This window comes from Cherax quadricarinatus, chromosome 10 (genome assembly GCF_038502225.1).
Source record: "Cherax quadricarinatus isolate ZL_2023a chromosome 10, ASM3850222v1, whole genome shotgun sequence".
NCBI classification, from domain to species: Eukaryota; Metazoa; Arthropoda; class Malacostraca; order Decapoda; family Parastacidae; genus Cherax; species Cherax quadricarinatus.
In genome coordinates, this window is record NC_091301.1 from 26,651,741 (window position 1) to 26,673,161 (window position 21,421).

The following is a 21,421-nucleotide window of genomic DNA, read 5'->3' on the forward strand; positions in this document are numbered from 1 at the left end:
TGTGAAGGGATTTAGGGAAACCGGTTAGCCAGAGTCTTAGAGGTGGGAAGTACACTGCCTGCACTTTAAAGGAGGGGTTTGGGATATTGGCTGTTTGGAATGACGTCTAAGCTGTCATATCTGGGCGCCTCTGCGAAGACAGCGATTTTGTGTGATGGGGAAAGCGTGTCTTGTTTTGGGTCACCCTGCCTTGGTGGAAGATGGCCAGTGTGTTAAAAAAAATATATATAATCAAGAATTATTGGTCATGATTTAAGCTGTGCCAATAATTGAACCAGATTTAGTAAAAACCCGTAAAACAGACCAAGAGAGTTGGAAAATTTGCCAAAAGTTTAATATTTCTGCCACTTTAAGGTGTATTTCAAGCTACTTTGAGTCTGAAACCAACAAAAATAATCTGTTTCAATAGTATGCCTTCCATTCTATCAATTGATTCCAAGAAACATCCAATAAACACTTCAAACTTTCTTCATTAAACCAAATACAAGCACAGAGGTTTGCTTTTCCCATCTTGCACTACATGGGGCAGGATTTTTTTTGTACCATGCGCACCTACTGTACAGGCCTATTTTTTTTTTTTTTTTGTGTGTGTGTGTGTATGTTTAGTCCAAAAGTTACTGCTCACTGCATATTGGAGGGCACTATGCTTCAAACGTAGATCTACATGAGCAACACTGGCATCAGTAACGTAGATTGATGTGAGAGGCAGCAAGAGAGTTAAAATAGGAAGTAGGGTAATGATAATTTTTATAGTTATAGTAATAAGTATTTGAGAACTTGTAATTGTATTGTATGAATGGTGTGTGTGTGCATATATATTTGTGTATGTATGAATGGTATTTGTGTGTGTGAATATTTTTAACTTTTAGTACACTGGTTGTCTCCACTAAGGTGGGGTAACAATTAAAAGGGGAAACACATTCACCATCATTCATTCACTGGTGATGAATTAGTTAACTTTTGGTGGGCCACCCTATCTCAGTGGGAGACAGCTGGAGTGTTAAAAACAGCATATTAATACCATTCATACATATACAAAAAGTATTTTTTTGTATAAATTGTATTTATGTATATTACTCTCCAACTTTTGAGGCATTATAAAATATTTGATATAAAAATCACTTACTGCTTTTACAGAAGTTAATAGACACTGGGAGCAGTCTTCCGAGCAGTGTTCATGTGATAGATGGTGCATGCCTCCTCAAGCAGTTTTTGCGGTCTCTGCCTGACCCAATTTTATCATCTGATGTTCACTCCAGGATTGTCAAGTTAGTTTTGCTTGAGAACAGAATGTTGAAGATTAAATAATTATATGCCTTATGACTCATTACCTGTTTGTCATTACTTGTAGTTGGGGAAGTTCAGCTCACAAACAAATTGTGTTTCTGGTTAAACTCACAAATGAGTTGTTCCTGGTTCAACTTGAAAAGAAGTTTTGTGTATAGAAAAACCATACAGTAGCACAAAGGATAGTTAATGCTGCTGCTTGGGAGTTGTAAAATTTTAATGGGTGCATAAGTATCCCATTTGTTAGCATGGGTGTGTAATTTGAGATTGTGTGTTGAGACCCTCTTCATATTTGTAATTTGAGGAGCAGAGCTATTATGGTTTCCCATATTCACTAATTGTCATTTAATTTAACTAAGTTAACAGTGGTGGTAGCATGTACGTCCTGCTGGATCCCATTCCAATAGTCTACCACAGTTTGAAGAAAAGATTCTAGAATCATTACATCAACATTTTTTATGTATATAATTGTGGCCCCTTGTTCTTCCTGTAGATAGTCCTCTGAAATCTTTTTATCATCTTATACAGTATGTTTATATTATGATCTCATGTGGTTATTGTCTTATTTTCCTTCTATTAGCTATCATGAACATGTTGAAAAGTAGAGCTTCATTTTGGTTTTCAAAGTACAGTAATCTTGTAGAACTGATCCTCTGAAGAGGAGGGGATGGGGGTGTGCTTTGATGCTGGTAAAGGACTCTGGATTAGAGGAATTGGAGCTATTCTCCCTTTCCTTGGATCAAACCTCATTATATCTCATTTCCCAGGTGCTGTATAACCCCTGCGGGTTTATCGCTTCGTGAATATAATAACGATAATTTAAATAGCACTTTTTTCATACAAGCATTTTTCTGAGCATTATGTATGACTTAAAACTGTTTCATGCTTTTAAAACTTTTACACCTCATGCTTTTATCTGTTAGTGTACTAATAATTTGAAAGATTGCGTACTAGTAGCATTTACACAATTTAGAAGTTAATTTAGAAATCTACCATGATGTGAGAGTTCTGCTAAGTAACACATGTCAATGTAATCCAGTCTCATCTGCATTAAATATTTGGTCTGCTGTTAATCAGTGCTTGGTTGCCAAATTATCAAATTTACTTCCATAATCATGAATATTTGTTGATTTATTTTTCACTAATCTTTAATACCATGAAGGTTTTTGAGTTAAGCGAATCATTAAAAAATGTAAATTGTATTTATGTTCATTTTTTCTGTTTAATTCTTTAGCTTTTTCACAGGTCATCCAACTATACGTAAGGCAGCTCCATCCTTCATCATATTTCAGCTGATACCACAGCCAGTGTACTTCCTCTAGCTCTTGCATCCTTGGCTGGCTGAGAACTTGGTATTTACTCATAGGTTACAAAACTCACCTATGAACCCCCTTCCTCCATTCTTCAAGGGGCAGGGGTGCTTTGATGCCAGTGAAGGGCTTTTGATCCAAGGAACTGGAGTCATTCTCTCTTTCCTTAAATTGAACCCATTGCCAGGCATTGTATGACCCCCCTATGGGTTTAATGCTTTCTAATTAGTGAAATAAGTAAATCGCCCAAGGCCCTGAACGTTAGCTCGCACCTCACCTTGCAAGCATCACCTTGCTTTGCCTGGCCCTCCCCAGATTCCTCCAGCTTCCCTACTGCTACACAACCTTCCACATCCCACTCAGTTACTGGATTATAGACAAAGTTTTTCAAGGTAGAAGGAAATGGGTAACAGGAATTCGGCTTCAGTACTGCCAGGTGTATTAAATTTTAATTTTAATTTTAATGTTTTGATGCTGAGTATGTACTTCCAGCTCTTTAAAATGATTTTGGGTCAGGCTTTAAGTAGTGATTGGATGATACCAAAAGTTCTGCCAATACTGATACTCAATTTTAGGCTGATACTGATACCATTGTAATTGGCTAACACCTACCAGTACCATCAGAATTGACCACTCCTCACTCTTTGGTTAATATCGTCAAAATTACCTGATTACCTCCGATACTTTGCACAGCCCTGGTTGCTTTAAGAGTGCAGAACTCTCAGGATTTCATTTAGGGAATACAGTATTCATTAATAGAAGTATAGAAAATTAAATAGAGCATAGAAAAATAAGGTGGATTTATACATTCTTCAACATTGCTATCAGAACCATTTCGTGCTGATAAATCTAATGTATATTTTTTTTCCTTTTTCATTACAGAAGTATGGATTTGGCACAGGAAACCAGACTTGATGCTATTATTCTCTGCACATTGCTGTTGCCTCAAACTCATAGAGATACACTGTTATACCTGATGGATGTAAGTTAAAAAAAATTTCTTAGCACAGAATTTTGTCTATTACAGAAAGCTTTATTTTTAAAGTTTTTATTATGAGTTGTTGGAATGGATGGTGTTTGACTAGTGAGTTTTAGTCACACACCAAATGTCTAGAGTCGTGGGCATCTACAGCTCTCCCTTAGTTCCAGTTTTCTGTTCATAAAGATGAAAACTTTTTAAAAACTGTCCAATACATGTTTGTAATTGTTGTATACATCTGCTTAGAAGAGATATAGAATAAAAAAAATTCTGTGTCATTACTTCATAATTGTAGCATAAGGTGTACAAAATAGCAGTCTCTTTTTTTTTTTTTTTTCATATATTACTTGCAAACAAGTGGGCCGACATACCATTACAGTAGGCAGTGGGCTAGAATTTTTTTCCAGTAAATTGTGGGTGTTGTAAAAAGCATTTAAAATGCCAGGAGCAAGGGCTAGTAACTCCTGTATTCACTTACCAAAAGTCAAAGAAGAGAATTTTTAAATTAGTGTTTGAATGTGCACTGATGTAGTATAAATAAAAAATAATTGATTTTTAATGTTATGAATGAAAAGAAGTTGGATATCCTAGCACTAAATGAAACAAAACTAAAAGAGGTAGGAGAATTTCATTTGGAAGGGATAAGTGAATTAAGTCTGGTATATCTGAGAAAATCAGAGCTAAGGAAGGAGTGATGGTAATATTAAATGAGCACTTACGGAAAAGAAGAGGGCTTATAAGTGTACAAACTCAAGAATTTTATGTGAGTGAGAATATAGGTGGGATGCGAGAAGTGGGTTAGCATAAGGGTCAAAGTACCTGGAGGTAAGAGGCATGTAGGGAAAAGAAAGATTTTCAGTGCTAAGTGAACACTTAGGGAGTTTTGAGAGAATTGTTGAAGGGGGCCTAAGTGCTCAAGTGGGTGAGACAGTTGTAAATGGTATAGTAGGTAGGTTTGGAGTGTTGGGACATTCAGAAAGGATGGTGCAAGATAGGATAACTAGAAGGATGTATAAATCTGTTTTGGAGGGGTAGGGGTCATCCTAGGAAAGGTTGGAGGGAGTGATAAAGGTTTTGTGCATGAGGGGCTTGGACATCCAACTGGAGCATAGGAAAATTGTTTTCATGACTTTTTGTGCTGTAGGAGTGTGAGCAAGGTAACATTTATGAAGGGATTCAGTGGAAAGTAGCTTACCAGACTTGAATCCTGAAGATGGAAAGTACAGTGCCTGCACTCTGAAGGAAGGGTGAGGATATTTCAGTTTGGAGGGGCATCTGAGCAATAATGTTGGTATGCCTCCTGGTAAGATGGTGATAGTGAATAATGGTGAAAAATGTTTCATCTTTTCCAGGTCACCCTGCCTCAGTGGAAGATGGCCAGTGTGTTAAAAAAAATTATTGGTGCATTGAGGTATCTGTGGAGACAAAAAATGTTACCCATGGAGGCAAAGAAGGGGATATACGAGAGTATTGTGGTACCAACACACTTGTATGGGTGTGAAGCATGGGGGGGGGGGGGTGTGAATGCTGCAGTGAGGAGGAGGCTGGAGGCAGTGGAGATGTCATGTCTAAGGACAATGTGTGGTGTGAATATTATGCAGAGAATTCATAGTGTGGAAATTAGGAGGAGGTGTGGAGTTACAAATAGTAATATTCAGAGGTGGTTTGGTTATTTAGAAAGGATGGAGCAAACTAGAATGACTTGGAGGGTGTATAAATCTGTAGTGGAGGAGTAGGGGTCGTCCTAGGAAAGGGTGCAGGTAAGGGTAAAAGAGGTTTTGTGTGCAAGGGGCTTGGACATGCAGCAGGCATGTGTGAACATGTTGGAGTGAATGGAGATCAATGGTTTTTGCGACCTGACGAGCTGTTGGAATGTGAGCAGGGTAATATTTTGTGAAGGGATTCAGGGAACCAGGTTAGCCAGACTTGAGTCCTGGGGGTGGGAAGTACAATGCCTGCACTTTAAAGGAGTTTGGGATATTGGCTGTTTGGAGTGACATCTAAATTGTCATATCTGGGCACCTCTGCAAAGACATTGATTGAGTAAGTGATGGTGAAAGTTTCTTTTTTGGGTCACCCTGTCTCGGTAGGAGGTGGCCGATGGGTTAAAAAAAAAAAAGAATTAATGATTTCACAGATGTAGACATAATGTTAATACATATTGTCGTCATAGTTTTTTTCAGATGTTGTAGCAGCAAGTGGGAGCAACCTTATGGATGCACATAACCTAGCAATAGTGTTGGCTCCGAATCTCTTGCCAACAACTTTTACACCACCATCCACCAGCTGGAGGTCATCTGGTCAGTCCTTTCCATCTGAAGATGTGATGCTGGCAACCAATATTGAGATTTTGCAGGTTTGAGAAACATAGATGATTTGCGTACATTTATTATTAAAATGACTACCAAGGTATAATTCAAAGGGTTGAGGAAAAGTTATTGAGGTGGTTTGGGCATGTAGAGAGGATGGAGATGGGTAGGTTGATGAAAAGGATGGAAGGTAGGAGGGATAATGGTCATCCCAGAAATGATTGGAGGTATGGGGTAATGGAGGCTTTTGAGTTTTAGGGGCTTGAGCATCCAGCAGTATTGTGTGAGCGAATTAGATAGGAGTGAATGGATACAAGCGGTTTTTAATGGACGTGCTTTTAAGAGTGTAAGCAAGGCATCTTTTAAGAAGAGATTCATGGAAAACCAGTTAGCTGGGTAATCTGATTGTGATGTTAACACATGTCTAGAAAGATGGCTATTGAATAAATGATAGAGAATGTGTTTTTTTATTTTTGTTTCCCTGCCTTGTTGAGTTTGAAAAATATAAATGATGTATATTGGATATAAATTACCTGGAAAACCTTCACTACTTTCATGGCATGGTCCCTGACCAGGACTGTTGATGGGCAGCCTGATTAGTGTGAGCATAGGCAATGGGGTCGAAGAGGTATGGGGTAGGTTTAAAAATGTAGTGTTAGAGTGTTCAGCAGAAGTTTGTGGTTACAGGAAAGTGGGTGCGGGAGGGAAGAGGAGCGATTGGTGGAATGATGATGTAAAGAGAGTAGTAAGGGAGAAAAAGTTAGCATATGAGAAGTTTTTACAAAGTAGAAGTGATGCAAGGAGGGAAGAGTATATGGAGAAATAGAGAGAGGTTAAGAGAGTGGTGAAGCAATGTAAAAAGAGAGCAAATGAGAGAGTGGGTGAGATGTTATCAACAAATTTTGTTGAAAATAAGAAAAAGTTTTGGAGTGAGATTAACAAGTTAAGGAAGCCTAGAGAACAAATGGATTTGTCAGTTAAAAATAGGAGAGGAGAGTTATTAAATGGAGAGTTAGAGGTATTGGGAAGATGGAGGGAATATTTTGAGGAATTGTTAAATGTTGATGAAGATAGGGAAGCTGTGATTTCGTGTATAGGGCAAGGAGGAATAACATCTTGTAGGAGTGGAGTGAGGAAGAGCCAGTTGTGAGTGTGGGGGAAGTTCGTGAGGCAGTAGGTAAAATGAAAGGGGGTAAGGCAGCTGGGATTGATGGGATAAAGATAGAAATGTTAAAAGCAGGTGGGGATATAGTTTTGGAGTGGTTGGTGCAATTATTTAATAAATGTATGGAAGAGGGTAAGGTACCTAGGGATTGGCAGAGAGCATGCATAGTTCCTTTGTATAAAGGCAAAGGGGACAAAAGAGAGTGCAAAAATTATAGGGGGATAAGTCTGTTGAGTATACCTGGTAAAGTGTATGGTAGAGTTATTATTGAAAGAATTAAAAGTAAGACTGAGAATAGGATAGCAGATGAACAAGGAGGCTTTAGGAAAGGTAGGGGGTGTGTGGACCAGGTGTTTACAGTGAAACATATAAGTGAACAGTATTTAGATAAGGCTAAAGAGGTCTTTGTGGCATTTATGGATTTGGAAAAGGCATGTGACAGGGTGGATAGGGGGGCAATGTGGCAGATGTTGCAGGTGTATGGTGTAGGAGGTAGGTTACTGAAAGCAGTGAAGAGTTTTTACGAGGATAGTGAGGCTCAAGTTAGAGTACATAGGAAAGAGGGAGATTATTTCCCAGTAAAAGTAGGCCTTAGACAGGGATGTGTGATGTCACCGTGGTTGTTTAATATATTTATAGATGGGGTTGTAAGAGAAGTAAATGCGAGGGTCTTGACAAGAGGCGTGGAGTTAAAAGATAAGGAATCACACATAAAGTGGGAGTTGTCACAGTTGCTCTTTGCTGATGACACTGTGCTCTTGGGAGATTCTGAAGAGAAGTTGCAGAGATTGGTGGATGAATTTGGTAGGGTGTGCAAAAGAAGAAAATTAAAAGTGAATACAGGAAAGAGTAAGGTTATGAGGATAACAAAAATATTAGGTGATGAAAGATTGGATATCAGATTGGAGGGAGAGAGTATGGAGGAGGTGAATGTATTCAGATATTTGGGAGTGGACGTTTCAGCGGATGGGTCTATGAAAGATGAGGTGAATCATAGAATTGATGAGGGGAAAAGGGTGAGTGGTGCACTTAGGAGTCTGTGGAGACAAAGAACTTTGTCCTTGGAGGCAAAGAGGGGAATGTATGAGAGTATAGTTTTACCAACACTCTTATATGGGTGTGAAGCATGGGTGATGAATGTTGCAGCGAGGAGAAGGCTGGAGGCAGTGGAGATGTCATGTCTGAGGGCAATGTGTGGTGTGAATATAATGCAGAGAATTCGTAGTTTGGAAGTTAGGAGGAGGTGCGGGATTACCAAAACTGTTGTCCAGAGGGCTGAGGAAGGGTTGTTGAGGTGGTTCGGACATGTAGAGAGAATGGAGCGAAACAGAATGACTTCAAGAGTGTATCAGTCTGTAGTGGAAGGAAGGCGGGGTAGGGGTCGGCCTAGGAAAGGTTGGAGGGAGGGGGTAAAGGAGGTTTTGTGTGCGAGGGGCTTGGACTTCCAGCAGGCGTGCGTGAGCGTGTTTGATAGGAGTGAATGGAGACGAATGGTTTTTAATACTTGACGTGCTGTTGGAGTGTGAGCAAAGTAACATTTATGAAGAGGTTCAGGGAAACCGGCAGGCCGGACTTGAGTCCTGGAGATGGGAAGTACAGTGCTTGCACTCTGAAGGAGGGGTGTTAATGTTGCAGTTTAAAAACTGTAGTGTAAAGCACCCTTCTGGCAAGGCAGTGATGGAGTGAATGATGGTGAAAGTTTTTCTTTTTCGGGCCACCCTGCCTTGGTGGGAATCGGCCAGTGTGATAATAAAATAAATAATAAAAAAATGTTAGATAGGAGTGAGTGGAGACGAATGGTTTTTGGGACCTGATGAGCTGTTGGAGTGTGAGGAGGGTAATATTTTGTGAAGGGTTTCAGGGAAACCGGTTAGCGGGACTTGTGTCCTGGAGGTGGAAGTACAATGCATGCGCCTTAACCCCTTGACTGTCACAACCCCAAATCCTGAGGTGTCTCCTGGTGTTGCAAAATTTCCGGAAAAAAAAAATACTTACGAAATGATAGAGAGTCTTTTCCCAATTGTAATGACACCAAAAGAACGAAATTTGATGGAAAACTGACAAAATTACGCTCTCGCGAAGTTAGCGAACTCGGCCATATTTATGAATCGGCGATTTCGCCCACTTTGAGCCATATTTTCGGCTAATTCCATTGTTCCAGTTGTCGAAACTCAGTTATTTCTTTAGAACTCCATTTCTTCTATCGATTGAGTACAAGAAACTGCCCATTTACCATTTTCATCTACCCAATAACGTGGTCAGAAATTTGCAATTTGGCCAATTTCACGAAAATTAAAAAATGGCAATTTCAAAATAAGGTCCACAATGAACAATGCAGACATTCCTGGCTCTAAAGTAACATTGTCTTTGTTCATCAGTCATGTCTCCAGGCCCCTCTGATATTACTCTTGCTTTCTATTTTGAATTTTTATTCAAACAAAAAATAGAAGATTTACTGTTATACAGTAATATTGTAATAATTGTATAAATAATGTCAACCCATTCGTGACTTCATATTAGAATGGCTACTTGGACATTTATTGGAAAATGACATCATGTGTTTACTTTTGAAAATTGGCAAAAACTAAACATTTCCCCTAATTTGAGCTCCATTTCAAGGTTCTTTTCATAGTAAAACCAATCAAAATCACCTCTATTTCTATAATATGTTTTCCATTCTATCAAATGAGACCAAGAAAATGAGAATGCAACCATAAATACCATACGGAAATAGACCGCAAAGTTGGCATTTTAATTAAAAAAAAAAAACTGTCTTTTTTTTTCTCATTATGCACAGTGTGCTGAAGGATTTTTCTAATGTGGTGCACACTGACCACACAGACCCACTCTCTCACATGTGGGCCTACCAGCTTTCTTCTGCTTGATTTGAAGCCGTTAGAATTTGAGTATGTATGCGTTGAACACGGTGGCTCGTAAGACGTACACCTACCATCCGACTTACGACCTGCCCAACATATGTCCACTCGACTTACAACCGTGCATCTGGCAGCTGGGCTGGGCTGGCTGATGCACACTGCTGTACAGTATTTGACGATACTCGCAGCAGCAATGCGTCATGCAGGCAGCATCAGTTTGAGTAACCCTGCCCTATGAGCATCATCATACTGTATTAACTGCACTAACTGGACAGTAAATTTCACCATGGCTCCTAAGATGAAGTCTGAATCTTGCACTGGAGATTGTGGCAAGAAAGGCTCTTACTCTCGAACTCTCTATTTGTTTTCACTGTTGCACATAAACCTGTCTGTATCTGTCTGCCTGTATGTCTGTGTCTGTCTGTATCTCTGTGTGTCTGTTTATTTGTCTACCTGTGTGTGTCTGTCTTTCTGTCTACCTGTGTGTCTGTCTTTGTCTACCTGTGTGTCTGTCTTTATGTCTACCTGTGTGTCTGTCTTTGTCTACCTGTGTGTCTGTCTTTATGTCTACCTGTATGTCTGTCTTTGTCTACCTGTGTGTGTTTCTGTCTACCTGTGTGTCTGTTTACCTGTGTCTGTCTTTCTGTCTACCTGTGTCTGTGTCTTTCTGTCTACCTGTGTGTCTGTCTTTCTGTCTACCTGTGTGTCTTTCTGTCTACCTGTGTGTCTGTGTCTACCTGTGTGTCTGTCTTTGTCTACTTGTGTGTGTCTACCTGTGTGTGTCTCTTTCTACCTGTGTGTCTGTCTTTCTGTCTACCTGTGTCTTTCTGTCTGCTTGTCTGTCTCAGAGCCACTCATTAAGAGTGTAATTGGTCTTGAAGATGCCATATTAATAATGGTAACACAATAATAATCACTGAGGCACATTAAATGTGTATAAAATGTTAATATAGACATTTTGCTTAATCCATCTATGATTTTTTTTCAAAATTATATAATAAACATGCTACATAACATATAAACATATAAATTAACAAAGATGAGATGTTTTTCTGGTCGGCTTGACAGAGTGAACAAAAACCATTTGTGTCCGGACTGGTAACAACAACAACAACAACAACAACGTTTATTTACATAACTCGTGAACCTTCTACACTCTCATTCTCTCTCTCGTTTATTCATTTAAACTTGTTTACTCACCTCTCACTCTACATTAAGACTACAGATATTTTAAGGTAAGTAATGAGTGGACATGATTACCTGGAGTTTACCTGGAGAGAGTTCCGGGGGTCAACGCCCCCGCGGCCCGGTCTGTGACCAGGCCTCCTTAGGTCAGTGTCCCAGGATGCGACCCACACCAGTCGACTAACACCCAGGTACCCATTTTACTGATGGGGAACATAGACAACAGGTTGAAAGAAACACGTCCAATGTTTCTACTCTGGCTGGGAATCGAACCCAGGCCCTCACCGTGTGAAGCGAGAGCGTTAACCACCAGGCCACCAGAGCCCCTTATTTATATTATAGTTTAATAATAATTTTTTTTTTTCAACAAGTCGTCCGTCTCCCACCGAGGCAGGGTGACCCAAAAAAGAAAGAAAATCCCCAAAAAGAAAATGCTTTCATCATCATTCAACACTTTCACCACACTCACACATAATCACTGTTTTTGCAGAGGTGCTCAGAATACAACAGTTTAGAAGCATATACGTATAAAGATACACAACATATCCCTCCAAACTGCCAATATCCCAAACCCCTCCTTTAAAGTGCAGGCATTGTACTTCCCATTTCCAGGACTCAAGTCCGACTATATGAAAACCGGTTTCCCTGAATCCCTTCACTAAATATTACCCTGCTCACACTCCAAAAGATCGTCAGGTCCCAAATACCATTCGTCTCCATTCACTCCTATCTAACACGCTCACGCACGCTTGCTGGAAGTCCAAGCCCCTTGCCCACAAAACCTCCTTTACCCCCTCTCTCCAACCCTTTCGAGGACGACCCCTACCTCGCCTTCCTTCCCCTATAGATTTATATGCTTTCCATGTCATTCTACTTTGATCCATTCTCTCTAAATGACCTTCTTCTTATGACCAGAGCTTTGGTAAGATGGGTAAGGAAGAAGGATGGGTAAGGATAGAAATATTGGAAAAGGGTGGGAGGGAGGAGAGAGGTAGGATATAAAAGGTAAGTGGCCCAACCACTTTGGTGTAATTTAAAAAGTGTATGTGAAATGATAAGATATTCTTTAAGGGGTATAATACTAACCCATCAGAGTCACATAGATATAACAGATATATAAGTACATGACTCTGAATTGGTAGTAATTATACAAGTTGCAATTGCATTTTTTTTTGGGGGGGGGGGATTGCACAACGGATATTTATGCGACAATGAAGGCGATAATTTTCTGGCCAGTTTATTGAATTACGTGACAGTGGCTTCTTACAGGTGGTGTCCAGCCATAGTAAATAGCATAATTTTTACATTAGATTGTTATATAAGATGTCTCCCTAATTGGGGGCGATGATTTTCTAAGTATACATAGAAGGGTTCTGGTGTTACCCAATCTTCTTCATCAGGGAGGTTGCTCAATATCATGGGTCGATGGTAATCATCTTTATGGATAAAACGACGGACCCTCTGTGGGAGAGTCATTCTTTGAGTCCTGTGAGGAGGAGTATTGATGATATAATCCGTGGTATTTACCACTTGTATAGGATGTTCTCTATCTGGCATGTATAGTTCTTGCATTGTATAGAGTTGTTTCTGTTTTAGGGTGTCAAGGCGTACATTTATGGGAGTAATATCTTGTTGTATGTGTAAATCTGCCATTTTAACTCTGTCTCTCCTCCTGGTATCAGTAATGAAGCGAAGAGCTCTATTCTGGACCCTTTGCAACCGTAGCATGTTGGTCTTAGTTGTTAATGACATTGGGACACAAGGGTATTCGAGTATAGGTCTTATTATCATTTTATACAGATGTTTTTTGACATGATGAGGGGCTTGATTGAATCGAAAGAGACTGCTAAGACCGGCTTTGGCTATGTTGATCTTTTTAGTTACATGAGATGTTCAGTGGAGCAGCCTGTCTATTTCATATCCCAAAATCTTGTTAGGGTTTCTAATGGCTACAGGTGTACCTCTGATGGAGATACCCCCTTTATCTTCAATTGTTGATGCAAAACATCCTATCGTGCTAACAAGGACCTTGTCAGGATTAGTCGTAATTCTCCATTTCTTTTCCCAATTAGATGTTCTACGAAGTTCAATATTCATTTTTTCTATGACTCTCTCATACTTGTATTTTCCTGTTACTGGAGTTGATGAGACGACATGAATAACGTCATCTGCAAACTGTGTCACAATTGTATCATTAAACTCTGGTTGAGGAAGGTCATTCACATAAATGTTGAACAGAATTGGACTGAGACAAGAACCTTGTGGGACACCAGCTGTCGGTATAAAAGGCTCTGTCGACCTGCCATGAAAGGTGGGAATGATTTTTCTTTGAGTTAAGAAATTATATATTAATCTGAGAAAAGTCCAGTTATGGTCTGGTAGGTCAATGAGTTTGTATATAAGGCCATCATGCCATAAGCTATCAAAAGCTTTATGAACATCTCTGGTGGCAATTAAGGCAAGATTGCCCTGATGTTTTAGACTTGCTACAGTATCGAAAATAACATTTATTGCATGATTGGTACCTCTATGTGTTCTAAAGCCAAATTGTTTTTCAGTAAAAAAGTGATTAAACTCCATATAGTAGTTCAATCTGTTGGAAATGATATTCTCAAGAACTTTTCCAGTGACTTCAAGTAAAGATATAGGTCTATAGTTCCCAGGTTGGTGGATGTCTTTATTGGGCTTACTAAGAAAGATCATCCTAGCAGTCTTAAAAACCACTGGAAAATGTCCTGAGGCCAAGATGGCATTAAAGATATTTACCAAAGACTTTACAATTTCTGGGTAGGAACTTTATTTGTTTCATTGTTATTCCAGAGAGGCCAGGGGCTCTATTTCGCATTCTTCCAATAACCTGACTCATCTCTAGTAATGTAATCGGTCTAGTAAGCGGGTGGGTATCTTCAAGAGTTGAAGTATCGATGGAAGGTAGTGGTTGTAGATCATCCAAGTTCTCATCTCTCCATTCATTTACCAACTGATAATGATTATTGTTAAATTGACGACTGTTATTGTGGGAGAGAATTTTCTCCCATACATCACCCATCAAATTAGCCTGGTCCTGTGGATCGTCAAGTTTAATTTCAACATCTTCATCATCCTCATCAGTGAAGGTATAAACTAGGCAGTTAGGAGCCTTGTGCTTTGCCCCTAAAAGTTGTCGGATCTTACTCCAAAATTTTGCTGGTTCACGTTTATACTGATTAGCTTGAAGAACTAGCAATTTCCATAAGTCCCGTTTGTGATGACTAATCATGTTAATTAATTCTTGCCTTAATCGGTGCAGTGTAGCTACTGGTGGTTGTCGCGTTTGAAGATGCCTTCGACATTCTGCTTGATAATTTCTTAAATTGTCTCAAATTTCCCTAGTAGGTTTATATTGTTGGTATATCTTTGTGGAAGCTAATTGACAAGTTGCATTAGTAGCTTCAATTATTCGATTATGCAGGGACCTGATTGCATCATCAATTGCAGTGGAAGGTAGATTTTCCAATGACACAATTTCATCCTCACCCAGAAATGCCCTGAAGGGGTCAAATCCTAGGGTGTTAAGATTGGGTTTAGGAGGTACAGGTATTCTAAATGGAGAAGTTTGTAGTTGTATTATAACAGGGATATGGTCAGATCCAACATGTCCACCAGGAGATATACGACAGTGAAAGATGTCGCAGTCCCTGTTTGTCAGTACTATATCTGGTGTCCCTGGATGAGGTCCAATGTACGATTTAAAGAATGGGCCTTGAAATGACAAGTTTCTAGCTGTCATGATATTAAATAGTTGTTTTCCTTTTAAGTCACCCAGTGGAATACCAGCTCCACAGTTGAAGAGGGCAGGGTGATGAGCATTAAAATCTCCCGCTAGAATTGTTGGAATATTTCTTCTTAATATCCTATGTAGAGGAATTGACTCTATATATTGTTGTCTCGGGGGAAAATATCCAGTTCCTATCACTAGTTGTCCATGAGACGTTGTCATTTCTATTGCTAGAATGTTATCTTCATCAACATGAATATTTTTAAATGTATAGCCTAATTTAACTAAGATGGCTACACCACTAAAGGGTCCTCTCGATTTCTCCACAGTAGAGTAACCACGTAATTTAATATGTTGATCAACTCTTGCAGCTGTCTCATTCAAGAGTATAACATCGGGATTGTAATTATGTAGTTCAACCTCAAGGAGGTAACGGTTATTAAAGAAATGTTTAACATTAAGTTGGAAAATTGTAATCCCCATTATTTCTTGCACTTCGCTCGTGTACTGCGGTCTGAACGCCTGCAAGTAATGTCAAGTTTGGTATCCACACTATCCCTGCTGGACTCGTCAAGGGGAGGAGGGAACTTCTGCGTAGTTGCTTGTGTATTAAAAATGCCATCATCTTCACTAGAGGTGGTAACATTAACAGACTCATTAGAATCGTTAGAGTCATCATCAGAAAACTGTGGTGTGATATTCCCAGTTACAGGAAGCAGAGGCTCGTAAGAGGTAATGGGAGACTGTGGAGGCTCCAAGGGAAAATTAGGTAGGTAAGGTGAGTTACCCTGGGAAAGTTCCTGTTCAACAGGATCAGCTTCAATAGCGGGAGAGTAGGCACCAATTTCTGGGGCATTGTTATATTCAGGTGTTGACTTATCGGGTTGAGGGGAGTTGACAACCTGGGTATGTGAGGTGGGCGATTCCTGGGCCAGGGATGACTTAGGCTTATTTTTAGATGTAGAGTAGGGTACATACGTCTTGTTATGAGAAGGCTGGGTCATAATAACCTTCACATTTTCTGGGATAGTGATGGGAGTGATCCCATTAGCCATTAACAGATCATTTAAAACCTGAGAGCAGAGTTGAATGTCACCACCTGCTATGTCTTTGGCCATCATATACATTAGTTGTGCTCTCGTCATATCCCCGGCTGTGGATACATGAGACATAGGAGATGAGACTGAACCTTGTTGTTGTGTTTGTGTATATTATAGGTGAGGGTTAGATTGGGGCACTCCAAGAGGGGCAGAATTCCAAACATTGGAACCATTGGTAGAGACCTGAGGAGTCCCACTTGATCCAGGCAGAGCTGGAAAGGAAGTTTGGGACATCGTTGGCGGTGCCTGGGGAGTAGTCTTCTTAGAAGTGGACAGTTTCTTGGCTTCAATAATTTTCTGCATTTCCTTTTTCCTTTCAGGACAAATAGCAGAAACAGCATGATGTTTTCCGTTGCAGAGGACACACTTGGGTGTATTTTTATTATTACAATCTCGATAAGAATGTTGGCCAGAGCAAATGCTACAAATCTGCCCTTGAGTACTGCATTTGTTGGTGTTATGCCAAAGACATAACATGTAAAACATTGTGTCACACTGACAAATCGTTCAAGAGAGATTTGGTCAGGTGTACATCTGGTGCCAAAACATTTGGAGCCATTTTGACACACAAGTTTGGCCTCCTCAGGTGTCTCAAGTATTAACTTTAAGGTTACCTTGTTGTTGTTAGGTTTAGAGAATTTATGTGCTTCGACAGCCCTAAATTCAGAATTCTCTGTATTAAAGTCCTCAACAATTTCATTCGCTGTGCTATGTCTCATGAAACTGTTAATTCTGGCAACAACCACAGTCCTCTGAGCTTGGAGCTATCAGGTGCAACTGGGGTAACACCAAAAGTCTTCAGTTTTTCAAGAACATCATGCTTCAGCAGTTGAAGTAACTCTTCTTCCGAAGAGAGAAGTACTGCTCCAGCGTGGGTTTGAAAAACATCCACTGGAACAACAGTTGAGTTCGAGCAAATACATGCTAGAATTTCTTTCATCGACTTTTGGTTTCCATTAACACATAATCTTACTCGTATCCTCGCCATGATGTCTAGGAATGAACATCTGGCAGAGGAGTTTCTTAACAAAAAGGGATCTTTCCTTAGTGTTATTCAAGCATCCTATTTCAGCTGACTTATGAAGGTCAGCCCCTAAGATAGCCTACCCTCGAGTGGTGAGGGGGAAAGGGCCCAAGGCAAAGATCGGCCTGATTTTAAAAAACCACAGGGGCTACCGGATGGTCAAAATGCTGTGTGTTAACTCGCCAAAGCGAAGTTGCCAAAAAAGAAGATAGGAAAGTCAGAAGGATAGCAATGTATGTAGTGTGTTAGTGTGTGGGCCAGTGTTGATGTTTGGGTGAGGGGAGGATGGGGGGATGGGGAAGAGAGGGGTAAACAAGCAAGCAAGTCACCGCCTTACCCTCTTGATGGGATAGGGCTCAAAGTGACTGCAAGCAAGTTTCCTCTCAGCTCTGGTGAAGAACTACTCAGGATAACCCAAGAAAAATCTCGAGCAACAGTGTTCAGAGTTGCTCAGCTGAAGAGCAGGAACGACGACGTCTTCTCTCCAGGGCGGCTGGGCTGCTTCTCGTGTCTGTGTCCTCTAAATGACCAAACCACCTCAACAACCCCTCTTCTGCCCTCTGACTAATACTTATATTAACTCCACACCTTTTCCTAATTTCCACACTCCGAATTTTCTGCATAATATTTACACCACATATTGCCCTTAGACAGGACATCTCCACTGCCTCCAACCGTCTCCTCGCTGCTGCATTTACCACTCAAGCTTCACACCCATATAAGAGTGTTGGTACTACTATACTTTCATACATTCCCTTCTTTGCCTCCATAGATAACGTTTTTTGACTCCACATATACCTCAATGCACCACTCACCTTTTTTCCCTCATCAATTCTATGATTAACCTCATCCTTCATAAATCCATCCGCCGACACGTCAACTCCCAAGTACCTGAAAACATTCACTTCTTCCATACTCCTCCTCCCCAATTTGATATCCAATTTTTCTTTATCTAAATCATTTGATACCCTCATCACCTTAGTCTTTCCTGTGTTCACTTTCAACTTTCTACCTTTACACACATTCCCAAATTCATCCACTAACCTTTGCAATTTTTCTTTAGAATCTCCCATAAGCACAGTATCATCAGCAAACAGTAACTGTGTTAATTCCCATTTTGAATTTGATTCCCCATAATTTAATCCCACCCCTCTCCCGAACACCCTAGCATTTACTTCTTTTACAACCCCATCTATAAATATATTAAACAACCATGGTGACATTACACATCCCTGTCTAAGACCTACTTTTACCGAGAAGTAGTCTCCCTCTCTTCTACACACCCTAACCTGAGACTCACTATCCTCATAAAAACTCTTTACAGCATTTAGTAACTTACCACCTATTCCATATACTTGCAACATCTGCCACATTGCTCCCCTATCCACTCTATCATATGCCTTTTCTAAATCCATAAATGCAATAAAAACTTCCCTACCTTTATCTAAATACTGTTCACATATATGCTTCAATGTAAACACTTGATCTACACATCCCCTACCCACTCTGAAACCTCCTTGCTCATCTGCAGTCCTACATTCTGTCTTACCTCTAATTCTTTCAATTATAACCCTACCGTACACTTTTCCTGGTATACTCAATAAACTTATTCCTCTATAATTTTTACAATCTCTTTTGTCCCCTTTCCCTTTATATAAAGGGACTATACATGCTCTCCGCCAATCCCTAGGTACCTTCCCCTCTTTCATACATTTATTAAACAAAAGTACCAACCACTCCAACACTATATCCCCCCCTACTTTTAACATTTCTGTCATGATCCCATCAGTTCCAGCTGGTTTACCCCCTTTCATTTTACGTAATGCCTCGCGTACCTCCTCCACACTTACATTCTGCTCTTCTTCACTCCTAAAAGATGGTTTATCTCCCTGACCAGTGCATGAAATTACCGCCTCCCTTTCTTCCTCAACATTTAAAAATTCCTCAAAATATTCTCGCCATCTACCTAATACCTCCCTCTCCCCATCTACTAACTCCCCTACTCTGTTTTTAACTGACAAATCCATACTTTCCCTAGGCTTTCTTAACTTGTTTAACTCACTCCAAAATTTTTTCTTATTTTCATTAAAATTTCTTGACAGTACCTCTCCCACTCTATCATCTGCTCTCCTTTTGCACTCTCTCACCACTCTCTTCACCTTTCTTTTACTCTCCATATACTCTGCTCTTCTTATAACACTTCTGCTTTGTAAAAACCTCTCATAAGCTAACTTTTTCTCTTTTATCACATCCTTTACTTCATCATTCCACCAATCACTCCTCTTTCCACTGCCCCCACCCTCCTATAACCACAAACTTCTGCCCCATATTCTAATACTGCATTTTTAAAACTATTCCAACCCTCTTCAACCCCCCCACTACTCATCTTTGCACTAGCCCACCTTTCTGCCAATAGTCGCTTATATCTTCCCCGAACTTCCTCCTCCCTTAGTTTATACACTTTCACCTCCCTTTTACTTGTTGTTGCCATTTTCCTATTGTCCCATCTACCTCTTACTCTAACTGTAGCTACAACTAGATAATGATCCGATCTATAAACATGTACATCCTGGAGCCTACCCATCAACCTTTTATCCACCAATACATAATCTAACAAACTACTTTCATTACGTGCTACATCATACCTTGTATATTTATTTATCCTCTTTTTCATAAAATATGTATTACTTATTACCAAATCTCTTTCTACACATAGCTCAATTAAAGGCTCCCCATTTACATTTACCCCTGGCACCCCAAATTTACCTACTACTCCCTCCATAACATTTTTACCCACTTTAGCATTGAAATCCCCAACCACCATTACTCTCACACTTGATTCAAAACTCCTCACGCATTCACTCAACATTTCCCAAAATCTCTCTCTCTCCTCTACACTTCTTTCTTCTCCAGGTGCATACACGCTTACTATAACCCACTTTTCACATCCAATCTTTATTTTACTCCACATAATCCTTGAATTAATACATTTATAGTCCCTCTTTTCCTGCCATAGCTTATATAATATTATAATATTATTATTAATATTAGTACATATGTATTATTGTAATAATAATTATTATTATCATTATTAGGGCACTGGAGTACAGATCCACTGTATAGCACTTTGTCTGGATTTTTTGGGTTATCCTAGGTATTTTATACTAATCATGATAACTTCACTTACATGTACCTGTGTGTGTGAGAGAGAGAGAGAGAGAGAGAGAGAGAGAGAGAGCCACATTCAGTCAGCCAGTCAGCCAGCCGGATATGTATTACACATGTTCCAGAGTTGTTTCTCTTTACTTAGGGTATAGGTTATACTGCATTCTGGCAGGATGACACTACCAGTGGTATTCTCCCATTCCACTGTGTCGACAGTACATAAAGATAACATTAACATATGACACTATATGCGATGTAAAATTTACAGTACAGTTCACTACCATGTATACATTATATACAGTACATAAATAATTAAAATATAACAATAGAAGTAAATTATGGTAAAAAGAATGAAATAATGATTGTACATTACATTACAGTACTATGTAGGTAGTTTATATAGGAAAGGTTTGACATTATGCCCTACCCAGTATGTCGGCAATTTTCAAAGGTTCGACTTACGTCTGTTTTGACTTACGACCAGTTGGTCGGAACAAAGCTTGGTCGTAAGTCGGATGGTACCTGCATATATACGACCGTAACAGTCAAAGGGTTAAAGGAGGGATTTGGGATATTGGCCCTTTGGAGTGACATCTGAACTGTCATATCTGGGCACCTCTGCAAAGACCGTGATTGTGTGTGAATAATGGTGAAAGTGTATCTTTCTTTTTTGGGTCACCCTGCCTCGGTGGGAGATGGCTGATGTGTTGAAAAAAAACAAAATCATGAGTTCTGGCTCTCCTTGGTGGATGGTCCCATTTGTCAAAGTAAATGCTGACTTCATTTTCAACCTCTACATCAGCTACTGACCATTTAAAGAAGGTGCATTGATGTTAGTGAAGGCTCATGATTAAGGTAATTGGAGCTACCCTTTATTTCCTTGGATCAAACTTGATTACCATCAATTTACCTGGTGCTCTATGATGCCTACAGAGTTAGCATTGTACCATAAGTATAGTAACTAGATGCTATTGTGCAGTTGGAGAAAGGTATCCACTGTACCCGAAAAGCCCTATCCCTATCAACTTTTTTTTTTTCCGAACGTGCTGGCCGTCTCCCACCGAGGCAGGGTGACATAAAAAAAGAAAGGAAGAAACACTTTCACCATCATTGATGCATAATCATTGTGTTTGCAGAGGCATTCAAATGACAGTTCAGATGTCACTCCAAACAGCAAATATCCCGAACCCCACCTTTAAAGTGCAGACATTGTACTTCACACCTCCAGAGCTCAAGTACAGCTAACCAGTTTCCTCGAATTCCC

General features: G+C 39.8%; 1 protein-coding gene across 2 annotated transcripts in view; it reads left to right on the plus strand.

Annotated features, from left to right (window-relative positions):
• The window catches only part of LOC128688002 (uncharacterized), a 96,648-nt gene that overhangs the window by 48,100 nt on the left and 27,127 nt on the right, over window positions 1-21,421 (plus strand). For both annotated transcript variants that reach the window (XM_053775655.2, XM_053775656.2), the window contains exons 3-5: window positions 1,138-1,268; window positions 3,480-3,579; window positions 5,750-5,932. In XM_053775655.2, coding sequence (XP_053631630.1) covers window positions 1,138-1,268; window positions 3,480-3,579; window positions 5,750-5,932 — 414 coding nt within the window. The remainder of the gene's footprint in view (window positions 1-1,137; window positions 1,269-3,479; window positions 3,580-5,749; window positions 5,933-21,421) is intronic.